Raw genomic sequence first — 16,011 nt, 5'->3', positions numbered from 1 at the left:
TCCTTCCAAGAGGTCTGGACCTTAAGACCTTAGAGGCCCAAATGACACTTACGCTGCCGGGTTGCTAGTTCAAGCCCAGACCCCCCTCCCTCCTTAGATTGCAAAGTATCCAAGGCCTTCATTGGAAGTCCAACACCCACCCGATTTGTTTTGGGGATTGCAAGTGGGCCCCTTTTCCCGATTTTATACTTTTTTCAAGCTTCAATCATAGCTCTTCCCCCTTCATTCACTACAAAAGTAACACCCCTTTTTTAGGGGCATCTCACTGTGGCTTGCCAAGGGGGCCTGCATCCTAAGCAAGTTGACTGTATTAGTAGCCTGCTATTGTGGCTCACTTCAGGGGTACTCGTAGGGGTAGCCTACCCGACTTCTGACCAACCACTGACCAAGGAGCATTACAAGGTCAGTGGTTGGATATCTTTCCATAATTACACGGAACCTTTTGTCTGCTATTGCGAAAGAATGAGACTCTGAAGCAAATGTACATTTATGAGTCAATATTGGACCACCACCTAACTAACCAAGATGACTGTGGATATCGGTGCTGATTGGTTCGATCGTTTTGGTCTTACTCCTGACCATATTGACCGGCGTCTTCACCTGGCAGTTCCTCAGCAGCTCTCTGCACAGATGGACCCAGATGAAACCAATACCAGGGATAAGTCCAAGCTACCTGTTTCTGGGCAGTACTCTGTCATTTAAAGGTAATGCGAGAGGTAAGGTGTATACCTTTTTTTTCTATATAAGAATAATGAGAATTTTGAAGAGGGTGTGCTTTTTATCAATTCAGCACTGGGAAGATTCTAACCATGAAGACTTAAATTATGCCATCCATAATATCTTTAGGAAATACATTTGTAGCATTAAAGAAAGAAAAATAAATAAATTGATTCAAAAGATATGTGAATACAATATCCAATTTGAATGGTGAATCACGTTAATCTGTTTGTCCCAAATGTCCTAGAAATTAGGCTGTTCTCATTAACACAATATATTGTCTGCATGGTTGCTGTATGGAGATTCGTTGCACGGCAACTTCTTCAGACCTGGTGTGACTCCTAAATATTTTGGAGCCCCCCCCACTTTAAAGATGCAATCTGCCGTTCATACAACAACAACAGCGGTCAAGCTGCCACTGTTTTGGTAAAAAGCTGATTGGGCTGGAAAATGTAACCACTCAACTTTATAGACATAGCTATTGATTCAAGGACTGACCATCCATGATATAAAAATGATCGTTTTAACCATGTTTTGGTTTATAACTGTCTGTGAATAAAACGTTACTGTGTTATGATAGGGAGTTATCATCTGTGTGTGTGTGTGTGTGTGTGTGTGTGTGTGTGTGTGTGTGTGTGTGTGCACCTGTCTGTGTCTGCATGTTTACATTTGTATTTTACATTTTAGTCCTTTAGCAGAACAACTTACAATAAATAGCGAGTGCATACATTTTCATACTTTTTTTGTCCTGTGTACTACATGTGGGTGCATGACAGTACAAAATACTATCTTTTGATGAACATCCAGGTTTACCTCTTACCCCTTCCCTACTGGTTAATCATTCTTAACTAGAGGCCGGGATATCAGGGAAAAGTGGGGAACAGGTCAGGATTAAAGTCCACCTGATATGAAGTGTATCCAGCAGGTCTCAGACATTAATTTGGAGGTTGTTAAGGCCACGTACTACCCAGAGATGGCGATAGTTTTGGGGGCTTACACGTTGGGGCTGCTGGGGGTGAGCCTCTTCGTTTCAATGCTGACCTACGCCACCTACCAGCTACTCAGCAGTTATCTGTATAAATGGAGGGAGATGAAGCCCATACCAGAGATTGAAGGCACATACCCCCTCATAGGGAACGCACTGCAGTTCAAATCCAACGCCGGAGGTGAGAGAGGAGAGGTTATGAGGAGAGGGGGGGAAAGGAGTCGAGAAGGGTATTTTGAAGAGGGGTTGCTTTTATTAGTTTAACATTTGGGTTCTAACCATGATGACAAATGATGCTAGCCTTTCCATAATAACTTGAAGAAGTACTTGTTAACTTGTTAAGCTTATTGTGATGGTACTGACGCTTGTTTTTGATAATTATTAGGTGGCAGTTGCTAGCTACAGTATAGTCAACCTAGCCTTGCTTTTAGCTAGCTAGCTAGCTAGCTAGCTAGCTAATCTGTACTCTAGCGTGACTTGCTAGAAGTTAGAGAAACAAGTTGAGAAAAAGTAACTTGACAAAACATGTTTTATTATCACCTGAAACAATATGTTTATCCTGTCTTGAATGAAAAGGTCATATTTTGCAATCTCCCAAAATAAATGCGATCTCTGACGAGAGACTAGCCTCCATCTTGTTTTGCGTTGTGAAACCCTATGCTCTCCGTCCAGTAGCTGGACAAGATTGCGTGAAAATGAAGTATGGAGTAATGAGATGTATACGGGGCATTAGACCTTGTGACTGTGCAATACATTAGAGGGCCCAACTTTACTGGCAAGGAATGGGCGACCAACTATTAAAGCTATGGTTTGAAAAGCTACTATTAAAAAGCTACTATTTAAAGCTATGGTTTTTCTTCTTCTATAACTTCATAAAGAGGAAGCATCGATCTAGATTCTAGAGAATTATAAATGTGCAGGGCAGCATTGTAAGCAACATCTAAAATTATTATTTCCAAGTGAAACATCACAACTGTATTCAATATTTGTCCATGTTTGCATATTTAAGTGTTTCTGTGTGTATGCGTGTGCATGACAAAAATAGTGTCCCTTAATAAACATCCATGTTTACAGTCAACCCCCTCGCTATTGGTTAATCATTCATCATAACTAGTAGCCGGAATGACAGGGACATTTGGGAAACAGGTCAGGATTAAAGTCCACCTGACAGGTGAAGCCAGCAGGTTTCAGACATCCAGCGAGGTTGTTACGGCCACGTACTACCCAGAGATGGTGATTGTTTTGGGGGCTTACAATTTGGAACTGCTGGGGGTGAGCCTCTTCTTTGCAATGCTGACCTACGTCACCTACCAGCTACTCAGCAGTTACCTGTATAAATGGAGGGAGATGAAGTCCATACCAGAGATTGAAGGCACATACCCCCTCATAGGGATCGCACTGTAGTTCAACGCCGGAATTGAGCAAGGAGAGGAGACGTGGGAAGAGAGGACCGAGGAGAAGGGAAGAGAGACGAGAGGACAGTAGTTTAGGGAGGGGAGCTTCGAACACTCACTCAATCATTCAGTCATTCATTGCTCTCCCAATCTACCTACATACAGTTGAAGTTGGAAGTTTACATACACCTTAGCCAAATACATTTAAACTCAGTTTTTCATCATTCCTGACATTTAATCCAGGTAAAAATTCCCTGTCTTAGGTCAGTTAAGATCACCACTTGTAAAATGTCAGAATAATAGTAGAGAGAATGATTTATTTCAACTTTTATTTCTTCACATTCCCAGTCGGTCAGAAGTTTACATACACCCAATTAGTATTTGGTAGCATTGCATTTAAATTGTTTAACTTGGGTCAAACGTTTCGGGTAGCCTTCCACAAGCTTCCCACAATAACTTGGGTGAATTTTGGCCCATTCCTCCTGACAGAGATGGTGTAACTGAGTCAGGTTTGTAGGCCTCCTTGCTCACACACATTTTTTTCAGTTCTGCCCACATATTTTCTATAGGATTGAGGTCAGGGCTTTGTGATGGCCACTCCAATACCTTGACTTTGTTGTCCTTAAGCCATTTTGCCACAACTTTGGAAGTATGCTTGGGATCATTGTCCATTTGGAAGACCCATTTGCGACCAAGCTTTAACTTCCTGACTGATGTCTTGAGATGTTGTTTCAATATATTCACATAATTTTCCTACCTCATGATGCCATCTATTTTGTGAAGTGCACCAGTCCCTCTTGCAGCAAAGCACCCCCACAACATGATGCTGCCACCCCCATGCTTCACGGTTGAGATGGTGTTCCTCCAAACATAACGATGGTCATTCTGGCCAAACGGTTCTATTTTTGTTTAATCAGACCTGAGGACATCTCTCCAAAATGTCTGATCTTTGTCCCCATGTGCAGTTGCAAACCGTAGTCTGGCTTTTTTATGGTGGTTTGGGAGCAGTGGCTTCTTCCTTGCTGAGCGGCCTTTCATGTTATGTCGATATTGGACTCGTTTTACTGTGGATATAGATACTTTTGTACCTGTTTCCTCCAGCATCTTCACAAGGTTCTTTGCTGTTGTTCTGGGAATGATTTGCACTTTTCGCGCCAAAGTACGTTCATCTCTAGGAGACAGAACGCGTCTTCTTCCTGATCGGTGTGACGGCTGCGTGGTCCAATGGTGTTTACACTTGCGTACTATTGTTTGTACAGATGAACGTGGTACCTTCAGGCATTTGGAAATTGCTCCCAATGATGAACCAGACTTGTGGAGGTCTACAATTATTATTATTTTTTTCCCATGATGTCAAGCAAAGAGGCACTGAGTTTGAAGGTAGGCCTTGAAATACATCCACAGGTACACCTCCAATTTACTCAAATGATGTCAATTAGCCTATCAGAACCTTCTAAAGCCATGACATCATTTTCTGGAATTTTCCAAGTTGTTTTAAGGCACAGTCAACTTAGTGTATGTAAACTTCTGACTCACTGGAATTGTGATAGAATATTTCTCTTATAATTCACTCTGTCTGTAAACAATTGTTGGAAAAAATTACTTGGTGTCATGCACAAAGTAGATGTCCCAACCGACTTGCCAAAACTATAGTTTGTTAACAAGAAATTTGTGGAGTGGTTGAAAAACGATTTTTAATGACTCCAACCTAAGTGTATTTAAACTTCCGACTTCAACTGTATGTATCTACTATTACCTCAGTCAGAAGCATGAACTAGTGAATGACTTCAGAGTTATCTTTCTTTGGCTTCAGATTTCTTCCGTCAAGTCATTGGCTACACAGAGCAGTTCAGGGACTCCCCACTGTTGAAGATTTGGATCGGACCAGTACCCTTCCTCGTTCTGTTCCATGCAGAAACCATTGAGGTAGGCTATTAATCAAAGAATTGACTTGAATCAACTTGATGCATAACACCTGAATGTTTTGCAAAATGTTTAAATAGGGTGACACATACAAGTTGTCACACTTGTTTTGAAACCTCAACATTTCTGTCTACTGAACACTACATCGTTTCACTCCGGAGATGGAAATCTACTCTCCATAAATAAGTTAGTAATTACACCACATACAGGTAGCCTGACAACCGATATATGGTTACTGCTATCAAATAGCAAAACCCATTCTGGCCTGCTGTTTTCGGTTTAAGCGTACCAATGCAAACACAGACTGTATCGAATACTAAATCAAAATCAACGTATTTGTCACATGCGCCGAATACAACCTTACAATGAAATGCTTACTTACAAGCCCTTAACCAACAATGCAGTTTTAAGAAAATACCCCCAAAAAAGTAAGAGAAGAATAACAAATAATTACTGATCAGCAGTAAAAAACAATAGCATGGCTATACTAGAGGAAGTGTTGCATTTTCCATAAAATCATAATTTACTAAAGCAAAAATAATTAACTTTAACAATTATTTTGATGTACTTGGGGTTTTAATTTTTTTTGTATTTGCTGTTAACTGTCTGTTGATGATGCCATGCCAATGACCAACATTCCCTCAGAGAAATACATCCGGCCAACCATATTCTATTCTATTTTCTGTTTGATTGTCTATTTGATTTTATTTATTATTTTCGATTCTGTAGACGGTTCTTAACAACCCTGTTCATATGGACAAGGCCTATGCTTACAAGTTCCTGCACCCTTGGCTCGGCACTGGCCTACTAACCAGGTGGGTGTTTCAAAACAGATCGCATTTGAGACAACAGAAAATATGTATTATAACGCAAGATAGGAACGTGGAATTCTTAGATAAGCCTTTGACAAGTCTTGGGAAAACACTTCCTTATTTTATGACAAAGAACAATACATTCTGAGAACCGTCAATACTTTCCAGTCAACACATTCCCTCCATATTTTCTGAACTCCATCGTTTGTCTCTCTCTCACACGGTCTCTCTCTGTGTCACTTGTTCTGCATCTCCCTCTCCCTGCTCCCCCTCCCTTTATTTGTCTGTCTGTCTCACTCTTTCTTTGTCACCCTCTCTCTCTGTCCCCCTCTGTCTCTCTCTTCCTCTATTTCCCCCCCCATCCTCCCTCGCTCCCCACCGCCCTCTCCCCAGCACGGGGGTCAAGTGGCGGCGGCGGCGGAAGTTGCTCACCCCCACCTTCCACTTCTCCATCCTGACGGAGTTCCTGGAGGTGATGAACGAGCAGGCCGAGGTGCTGGTGGAGAAGCTGGACAAGGAGGCAGGCAAGGGCCCCTTCAACTGCTTCAACCACATCACCCTCTGTGCTCTCGACATCATCTGTGGTGAGTCCGGGTCTGGATGTGGGGTGGTTCTAGCGGGTCCAAAGGCTCAGTGGGTTAAAAAGATTTCACATTCTTGTGGCCATTTCAAATCAACTAAAAATATATATCAAAATTGCTACCAATCTTGCAATAAATATCTCTGCATATGATTTTCCTTTCAGAGACTGCAATGGGGAAGAAAATCTACGCTCAGAGTAACTATGACTCAGAGTATGTCCAATGTGTGTACAAGTGAGTCCTCGTCCTGAATGCAACAGACAGATGTTGTCATGCCCGGTTTTGTTTTGGAGTAGAGGGCATTGACAGCCAACCATTGCTCCCTGTCCCTGCATATCTCTCTCTCTCTCCTTCTGTCTGCACTGTTGGTAGTTGGTTGCAAGTTGTAGCCATCTTGTACCACACATGTTATACTCTGTAAGTGTTTCAAATAAACAGACGTTTGGGGATAATATTAATTGCAGAAAATGTAATAGAGTGGAATCAAATTGCATCAAATGAACATAATTTACTCTACCTTGCATCCCTCCTACTGTCCCCAGGATGAGTGACATCATCACACGGCGACAGAGGATGCCGTGGTTCTGGCCTGACTTGTTTTACAACTTCTTTGGCGAGGGCTGGGAGCACAACAGGAGCCTCAAGGTCCTCCACTCCTTCACCTCCAATGTGAGTCATCAGCCAATCAAAAAGGGGCTTTTGACTATTTAGCTGCACCCAGGGAAATATGCTGTCATCCATCAGACCCCATTCATCCAGCCAAGGGCCTGTTCAGAAGGATGACCATTACAGAATGTTCAGATAGAAATGCATTGTGTAGAACATCAATGATTGTCTATACGATAGAATAAGAAGTCCTGTCAGCTCTATTCATTACATTTCTATCTGCAATGTTCAGAAACACGTCAAATGTTTTCACTGAAAACACCCCAGGTCATCTACGAGAGGGCGGAATACATCGCCTACATCGAGTCGGACAGCGAATCGGACCAGGGAATGAGGAAGAGGCGGGCCTTCCTGGACATGTTGCTGAAGACCACGGACGAGGAGGGCAACAAGCTCACCCACCAGGACATCCAGGAGGAAGTGGACACCTTCATGTTCAGGGTCAGAGGTCAAAACCACTATCACATTCTCCATGTAGAATGTGTTCCAGATTTATCATTGGTGTTTTTATTGTCCCCGTCTTACAGGGTCATGACACTACAGCCGCAGCCATGAATTGGGCCATTCACCTGCTGGGCTCCCATCCAGAGGTTCAGAGGAAGGTTCAACAAGAACTTCAGGAGGTGTTCGGTAATCCAACCCTCTTTTTAACCCTTTATTTTTTTTCAACCCTTTAGTGCCTGCTGTTGCTGTATGGCAACATATAATTTCTCTTCACCCCTTGCTTACCTGAATAAAAAAATACAAACACCATTGCTTTTTACAGAAGAGGGTAGTAAAATAGTAAAATAGCCAATTATGTGCTTTGGTAGTCACATGACATGCACCCACATGGGGCTTCCTTTCCCAGGCACATACATGCCATTCACCTTGTTCTCATAAAACAATAATTTTTACATTTCCCCTGCAATTAAAAATGTGAACTCGATCTCATGTTAGTTAAGAGGTGATATTAAACATTAAATACAATTTACATAGAATTTGTTATCGGGAAATTGACCAAATGCATTTGTTGGCAAACGGCAAATCTGGGCGATAGTGGAACTGCAATTCAGGTGAGAGGGGCCAAATCATAATTTTCTGTATTTTTTGGGTAATAATATAATATTTTTGCTATATATGGGTGTATAAAACAATTCTGTTAAATGTGAATAACAGAGTAATCCTATTTACTTAAAAATAAATATGGCCAGAGTATATTATTTTTACAAGAACAAAATAAATATGATACTGTGAAGGAATAAAAACAATCAAATTATAATTCAAACACCTCATTTATATAAGAAAATAAAAAATTGTATGTTATCAATAGTTTTTTTAGGGTAAAAAAAATATAGATATTTTTACCGTTGTCGCAGTGTTGCCATACGGCAAAAAAATCCTAAAATGACACTTAAAAAACACTCCTAAATAATATTTTACATTTGCTTAATTGGGGCCATTTTAAGTTTAAAAAAAAACAACAGAATCCAACATTTTCTTGCATGGTTCTATCATTATGTATGCAGTAGAGTCAAACGCATTCCATGGAGGGCCTAGTTTCTGCAGGTTTTAGTTTTTTTCCTTTCAGTTAAGCCATAGACAGCCAGGTACAGTATGGGGAGTTCCTCATCAATCAAGTACAAGGCGGAGTGAAAACCCCACAGCCACTCGGCCCTCAGTGGAATGAGTTTTATTGCACTTGATTTAGACAATGGTGACTGGTAAGTGGGAGAGACAGTCAGAATGAGAAGACGCTGGGATTGAACCCTGATCTCGGAGAAGTATTTAGAGAAGATGGACGCATTACTGCTAGACCATAGGTTCTGCAGGAAGTACTTGGTAATTATAATCCCATAGTCTCCCGTCACTATACTCGCTTCTCTTACCCCCCCCCCCCCCGTGCTCAGGTGTGTCCGACCGGCCAATAAACACAGAGGATCTGAAGAAGCTGCACTACCTGGAGTGTGTCATCAAAGAGTCCCTGCGCCTGTTCCCCTCTGTCCCCTTCTTCGCCCGCAGCATCTGTGAAGACTGCCACATCAGTGAGTGACACCTTCTTAACCATTAATGTTTATTTCAGTCTGTCATTCATTTTCTAACTGATTTACATTTACAGGATTTAGCCATACACTACTTTTAATTCATACTAATTAATGTACATATTCACAACGGGTGGCCTGTGCCATGTGGAAGATGCCAGCGCCTTTCCATTCCAGTCATCTTGTTTAGTTCTTTTTTTGTGGTTGTGTTAATTAGTTAATTTATTCACGTGTACATTTTGTGGACCTAATAACCTAACTTGTTTCACATGTTTGCACCTGTAGATGGTTTCAAGGTTCCCAAAGGTGCCAATGCCATCATCATGCCCTACTCCCTTCACCGCGACCCGCGCCACTTCCCCCAGCCTGAAGAGTTCCGCCCGGAACGCTTCATGCCGGAAAACTGCGTTGGGAGACATCCTTATGCCTTCATCCCCTTCTCTGCTGGACTCCGCAACTGCATCGGTGAGAACAGGAAACATTCAAGACATTCAACTAAATAGCGCCTATAGTACAAACATTTGAGAACATTTGAGAATCAACGACATAAGATTTGTCACGTTGTTGTAGAACATCACTCGTATTTATCAATCTCAGGCAATCTTTTACCAGCTTGGAACAAATTGACTTTTTACGACAGTGGGCCGACAGTGGGGGGGTGATATTTAACCATTTTAGAGTGATTATTTTTTGAATATGATTTGTCAGTACATTATGTAAATGTTTTGCTGATACAGTGGTTCAGTTTACGTGTGTCCGATGAGGTTGTCATCCTCACATGCTCTCCCTACTTTAATAATGGTTACAGATTAAGGTTGAAGACGATAAGGCATTTGAAATAGTGAAAACAAAATGGACGATTAAAAGTGTGTCCGATGAAAGATGTCATCCTCACATGCTTTGGTTACATCCCTACCCTCAGGTCAGCGATTTGCCGTGATGGAGGAGAAGGTGATCCTGGCGTCCATCTTGCGCTACTTCAACGTGGAGGCGTGTCAGAAGCGCGAGGACCTCCGTCCACTAGGGGAGCTCATACTGCGCCCCGAGAAAGGCATCTGGATCAAACTTGAGAAGAGGAAGCAGCAGCACTAGATAATCTAGGGAACTGTTTGAATACTTTAAAACAGACCATTCCTTCCTCCCTCGGGAGTAATCGCTGATCTAACACTAATTGATAGGTATAAGTAAATAGTTATAGCACAATACTGTAGGTTAACTATCCAGGCAGGAAGGAAGGAAACATTCTTAAAGTATTTAAACAAGGCCGAATAAAACCCTTACCCCATAGGCTTACATTGCATTTGTGTTCTCTCTGTATAACAGGAAAATCAAAAACTCGAGACTGCAAAACTCGCAGAAAGTTCTTGTAATCGTCATAAACAGGTTTCTGATATCCAAAATTGTTTGAGATTCCAGGTGAAAAATACGAGTGGAAAACTAGGGGAACATTTATTGTCCCAACATTGACTTCAGATAGGTATTTTTATTTTATTTATGGAGGCTGGTGGGAGGAGCTATAGGAGGACGGGCTCATTGTAATGGCTGGAAGGGAATACATGGAGCAGAGTCAAAAGGTGGTTTCCATAGTTTTGTGTTTGATACCGTTCCATTTAATCTACTCCAGCCATTACAACGAGCCCTTCCTACTATAGCTCCTCCCACCAGCCTCCACTGCTTCTGAGGTACAGACCATATTAACACATAATTATACTACCAAGAATACTTATCCTATCCAATAACACTTTACCACAACCTTCATTTATAAGGCATGTGTTATTAACTTGAAAATGTGTTGCTACTTTAACATGTCAACATTTTCACCAACATCAAAGCTGTTCTTTGGATAGTATATTTTAATAAGAGTATTTTTATTTGTGCATTTATTTGTTACTTTGGGGGTTTGAATTATAACCTTGCCGAACTATGTCACCTTTTAATATCATAATGCCAGGTCCTCGACGCTAAAGTCAGGGAAGGAGCATGGTAATGAACAGGCCCGATATCGTACAAAATCGGTTTTGATCTTTTTCACAAAAGAAAGGATAGACAACTTTTTCTTGCAAACATGAATGAGTCTGGGTAGACAAGCATAGCCTTGGGAAGAATGTTTTGAGTTGAAATCCCCTATAAATCGCATTATAAAATGCATGGAATGATTTATTATAATGGAAATAAAAAAACTCAAGGGGGGGGGGGGGGAGCATTCCATGCATCTATAATCACATTTGCATAGTGGCATACAGTTGAGCAGAGTTTTTTTTTTTAGGATTTCCACAAAAAAATCAGCTATATAAAAAAAAAAAGCAATTCTATGTAATTTACATGATAAAAAAGCTTCACTGAAATGAGTGGCTACTCTGACAGTGAAACAGAGCAATAAAAACAACCTGGACTTGAATGCAAACCAATAGCCCAGGCCAATGGACAAACATACAATCTAGATTGTACAACATTAAGAGGAATATATACACTGAGTGCACAAAACATTAGGAACACCTTCCTAATGTAGTTGCACTAGCTTTCACCTTCTGCATGGCACGTACACAATCCATGTCAATTGTCTCACGGCTTAGACATCCTTCTATAACCGGTCTTCTCCACTTCATCTACTCTGGTTGAAGAGGATTTAACAAGTGACATCAATAAGGGATCATAGCTTCCACCTGGATTCATCTGGTCAGTCTATTTCATGGAAAGAGCAGGTGTTACTTTGTTTTGTACACATAGTGTGTGTGTGTATATATATATATATATATATTTACACACAAACATACACACACACACACAACCGGTCAAAAGCTTTAGAACACCTACTCAAGGTTTTTCTTTATTTTTTACATTGTAGAATAATAGTGAAGACTATGAAATAACACACATGGAATCATGTAGGAACCAAAAAAGTTTAAACAAATCCAAATATATTTGAGATTTGAGATTCTTCAAGGTAGCCACCCTGGTGCATTCAGAAAGTATTCAGACCCCTTCACTTTTCCCACTTTGTTACTATACAGCCTTATTCTAAAATGGATGAAATAAAACATTTTCCTCATCAATCTACACACACTACCCCATAATGACAAGGTATTGCTATGAGACTGTCCAGCCCAAACCATGAAAAACAGCTCCAGACCATTATTCCTCCTCCACAAAACTGTTAAAGTTGGTACTATGCATTAAGGCAGGTAGCGTTCTCCTGGCATCCGCCAAACCCAGATTCATCCATCGGACTGCCAGATGGTGAAGTGTGATTTATCACTCCAGAGAACGCATTTCCACTGATCCAGAGTCCAATGGCGGCGAGCTTTACAGCACACCAGCCGATGCTTGGCATTGCGCATGGTGATCTTAGGCTTGTGTGCGCGGCTGTTCGGCAATGGAACCCATTCCATGAAGTTCCCAACGAACAGTTCTTGTGATGACATTGCTTCCAGAGGCAGTTTGGATCTTGGTAGTGAGTGCTGCAACCGAGGACAGACCATTTTTACGTGCTAGGCACTTCATCACTCAGCGGTCCTATTCTGTGAGCTTGTGGGGCCTACCACCTTATGCCTGCGCCATTGTTGCTCCTCGACATTTCGCCTTCAAAATAACAGCACTTACAGTTGACCTGGACAACTCAAGCGGTGCAGAAATTTGACGAACTGACTTGTTTGGCATCCTATGACGATGCCACGTTGAAAGTCACTGAGCTCTTCAGTAAGGCCATTCTACTGCCAATGTTTGTCTATGAAGATTGCATGGCTGTGCATGATTGTATACACCTGTCAGCAACGGGTGTGGCTAAACTAGCCAAATCACAAAATTTGAAGGGGTGTCCACATACCTTTGTGTGTGTGTATGTGTGCCTGAGAGTATTAGCTTTCAGTGATGGGGTCATAATGTTTTGTAGCTTAAACCGTTAAGTTAGATCGACATTTAGGAATAAAAAAATAAAAAACATATTTTGTGACTACATGAGGTTACTCAGGTAACCCCGGTTCTATGAACAAAGTGCAATTTTATAGTCAGGCGACCCCCAAGTTTGGGAAACACTGCAATTATCTTATCTCAAGATAAGCTACTTTGAAAAACAGTGCTGTTCCTTCAGAAATAGTGTTTAAGGCAAACTGACAGCCGCAACCAACCATAGAATTACAATCCACAGATGGCAGTTCCCATTGACAACATGACCACAACGTCATTTTTTTATGTGACCTTTATTTAACTAGGCAAGTCAGTTAAGAACAAATTCTTATTTACAATTGACCACCTAGGAACAGTGGGTTAACTGCCTTGTTCAGGGGCAGAAGGACAGATTTTTACCTTGTCAGCTCAGGGATTTGATCTAGCAACATTTCGGTTACTGGCCCAACGCTCTAACCACTAGGCTACCTGCCGCCCCATAACAAGTTCTATATTTGCTGCATGTGCTGCAGCCTTCCTGACTGGAAGTGCTTACGATAAAATCCACAGCTAACTTTCTAGATGCTACTAATTCTCAGATTTTTGCTCTCTGGTTCAGTATTTTTAATGAGTTTTATTGGTCTGTTCAGACAGGAGTAATATCATTTAGGGGAAAATATTTGTATTTATACACTGTACATTTTTGGAAAATTATTAACAATTTTCAGGGATAGCTGCAGCACCCCTACTTATGTAGACAAGGAAGAGTGTGGGTATATCCAAAACCCAGGATAGAGGGGTTCAGTGAATGTGGTGTAGAATGTGTGAAGGTGTTTCTGTTTACCAAAGGACACACTATAGAAGGACAAAGTACCAGCAGGCCAGTCAAGATACACACCAACTCTGTGCAAAACAGGACCACGGAAGAATGTGATATTGCCTCCCGCATTGTAAAAGTAATAGTAACCTTCACCAGCGCAGTTCAAACTCCAGGACTTGGTATTTTGTCCAATCCAACTGTCAGACCCCCATCCCATCCGACTCATTCCTTTGTAAGTCACTCCAATGTCAGGCTCTCCACAATCCCACATCACCTCCCAGTAATATCGAGATCCAGATAGGCCTTCTCTGCAGAGAACTTGGGGATGCCATTTAAATCTGTCTGGATGGTCTTCGTAATGCTGCTCCTTGTCCACCCGTGTCACCTTCCTGTTCTCCTCAGAGAGTAACAGGTGTGCGTTTGCTGTGTTTGGGTCCATGGTGAGCTGACAGGCATCTGTAGACAATGGGGACACGTGATCATATTCATTATCTCCAGCACCCTACCAGTGTCGACATAAGTGAAACGAGTCATTTTCTATGTTCTGTAGTCAAACTAAGTGAATTATTCTCAATGATGTAATCAAAAGTATTTTTTAAAAATTATTTATTTTTTGCAGTAACACGGAGAGCAGGCAAACACCCTCCTACTGGCTGGAAACTTTGTATAGTTTTTGACAATCAGTTTTTTTTTTTTTACCCCCGATGACCTCAAGAGCTATTTTTTACCTCAGGGTTTGAGGTAAATCCAGAACCAGAGTTCTTTGAGGTTCTACCGCATGTATAACACTGGTATGGTTAAAGGGGCAATCTGCAGTCGCTACATACATCTTTGGACTTTTAAGTTAGCGATATACACAGAGTGTACAAAACATTAAGAACACCTGTTCTTTCCACGACAGACTGACCTAGGTGAATCCAGCTGAAAGCTATGATCCCGTATTGATGTCACCTGTTAAACCCACTTCAGTCAGTGTAGATGAAGGGGAGGAGACAGATTAAAGAAGGATTTTTAAGCCTTGAGACATGGATTGTGTATGTTGGCCAACTCAATATTAGGAAAGTGTTCCTAATGTTTGGTATACTCAGTGTATATTTTATATCCATTGATTCTTGAAGAATATAACTAATAAATGACTCGTGAGCTTAGTTCAATGGTCGTACCCCATCAGAACCCAAAATATAAGCTTGTTTTACTCCAATGTTTGTGAACAAACACTGTATAGCCTCAAAACATGGTTCAAACTATAACTTTGATCTCATTGATTGTCAGTCCTTGCACCCACGGCTCTATGAATTTGAAAGTGGTTCAATTTCTCCAGCCCCATCCCTCAGCTGTTTACCAAAAAACGGTGGTGGGGTTACCACCTTGCCCCATCCCTCAGCTGTTTACCAAAAAACGGTGGTGGGGTTACCACCTTGCCCCATCCCTCAGCTGTTTACCAAAAAACGGTGGTGGGGTTACCACCTTGCCCCATCCCTCAGCTGTTTACCAAAAAACGGTGGTGGGGTTACCACCTTGCCCCATCCCTCAGCTGTTTACCAAAAAACGGTGGTGGGGTTACCACCTTGCTGTCGTTTGAACTGCACATTGCCCCTTCAATTAAGATCTCTTACACTGGTAAGACATACTGAATGTGATATAAAAAAATAGGTCAATTGTTTGTTCAACGCCGGAAAAAACGAAATCGTATATAATGTTATTTTGTACGTGGAAGTATGCATTAGTTACTACATCTGTAGTTCTGAAGATGCAGTTGATTACAATTGAAGGGACTTACATTTTCTCAGCCCGGATACCAGCCTGCACTCTGCACCGTGATCCACACTGTAGTAAAAACAACAACACGGTGATTACGTAACAAGGAACACACACGCGTACTCGTGATAGAAAAGCTCCTCACACTACCAGGTCTTACTGTCTGCATAATTGTTTTCTTACTTCAGCTTCATCAGTTTGCATCTGGGATCCCCTTTACCAGCTGAAAGCAGTCCCCCTGCAGAGTCTCCTGGGTGATTGTAGCTCAGGTCCAGCTCTCTCAGGTGGGAGGGGTTTGACCTCAGAGCAGAAGCCAGAGCAGCACAGCCCTCCCCTGTGACTTCACAGCCAGACAGTCTACAGAGGGACAGACACAACAGCGGTCTAGGTTGGTGTAATGATCTACCACGTGGCATCTACAGTATACGTTTGTCCATGACACAAACAAAACC

The 16,011-nt window shown here is 41.7% G+C and overlaps 2 protein-coding genes across 4 annotated transcripts in view; one reads left to right on the top strand and one right to left on the bottom strand.

Moving 5' to 3' along the window:
• Window positions 1-1,584: 1,584 nt before the first annotated feature.
• Window positions 1,585-10,499, top strand: LOC139418854 (cytochrome P450 4V2-like). Its single transcript, XM_071168609.1, has 11 exons — window positions 1,585-1,883; window positions 4,910-5,022; window positions 5,749-5,834; window positions 6,225-6,415; window positions 6,577-6,646; window positions 6,955-7,081; window positions 7,346-7,519; window positions 7,606-7,708; window positions 8,968-9,102; window positions 9,385-9,564; window positions 10,022-10,499. The coding sequence occupies exons 1-11, from the start codon at window positions 1,625-1,627 to the stop codon at window positions 10,189-10,191; spliced, it is 1,608 nt and encodes a 535-aa protein (XP_071024710.1). The 5' UTR covers window positions 1,585-1,624; the 3' UTR covers window positions 10,192-10,499.
• Window positions 10,500-11,726: 1,227 nt separating this feature from the next.
• The window catches only part of LOC139418853 (NACHT, LRR and PYD domains-containing protein 3-like), a 47,680-nt gene continuing 43,395 nt past the window's right edge, over window positions 11,727-16,011 (bottom strand). For 2 of the 3 annotated variants that reach the window (XM_071168607.1, XM_071168606.1), the window contains exons 11-13: window positions 15,743-15,916; window positions 15,582-15,628; window positions 13,596-14,257 (exon numbers count right to left, since the gene is read on the bottom strand). In XM_071168607.1, coding sequence (XP_071024708.1) covers window positions 13,731-14,257; window positions 15,582-15,628; window positions 15,743-15,916 — 748 coding nt within the window. In that variant the 3' untranslated portion in view covers window positions 13,596-13,730. Of the gene's footprint in view, window positions 11,782-13,595; window positions 14,258-15,581; window positions 15,629-15,742; window positions 15,917-16,011 lie in introns of those variants that run through there. The other variant, XM_071168608.1, reaches the window with a different exon arrangement.

Source organism: Oncorhynchus clarkii, chromosome 10 (assembly GCF_045791955.1).
Source record: "Oncorhynchus clarkii lewisi isolate Uvic-CL-2024 chromosome 10, UVic_Ocla_1.0, whole genome shotgun sequence".
Classification (NCBI taxonomy): Eukaryota; Metazoa; Chordata; class Actinopteri; order Salmoniformes; family Salmonidae; genus Oncorhynchus; species Oncorhynchus clarkii.
Note: the sequence above shows the minus strand (reverse complement) of the source record. Positions and strands in the feature narration are given on the sequence as shown.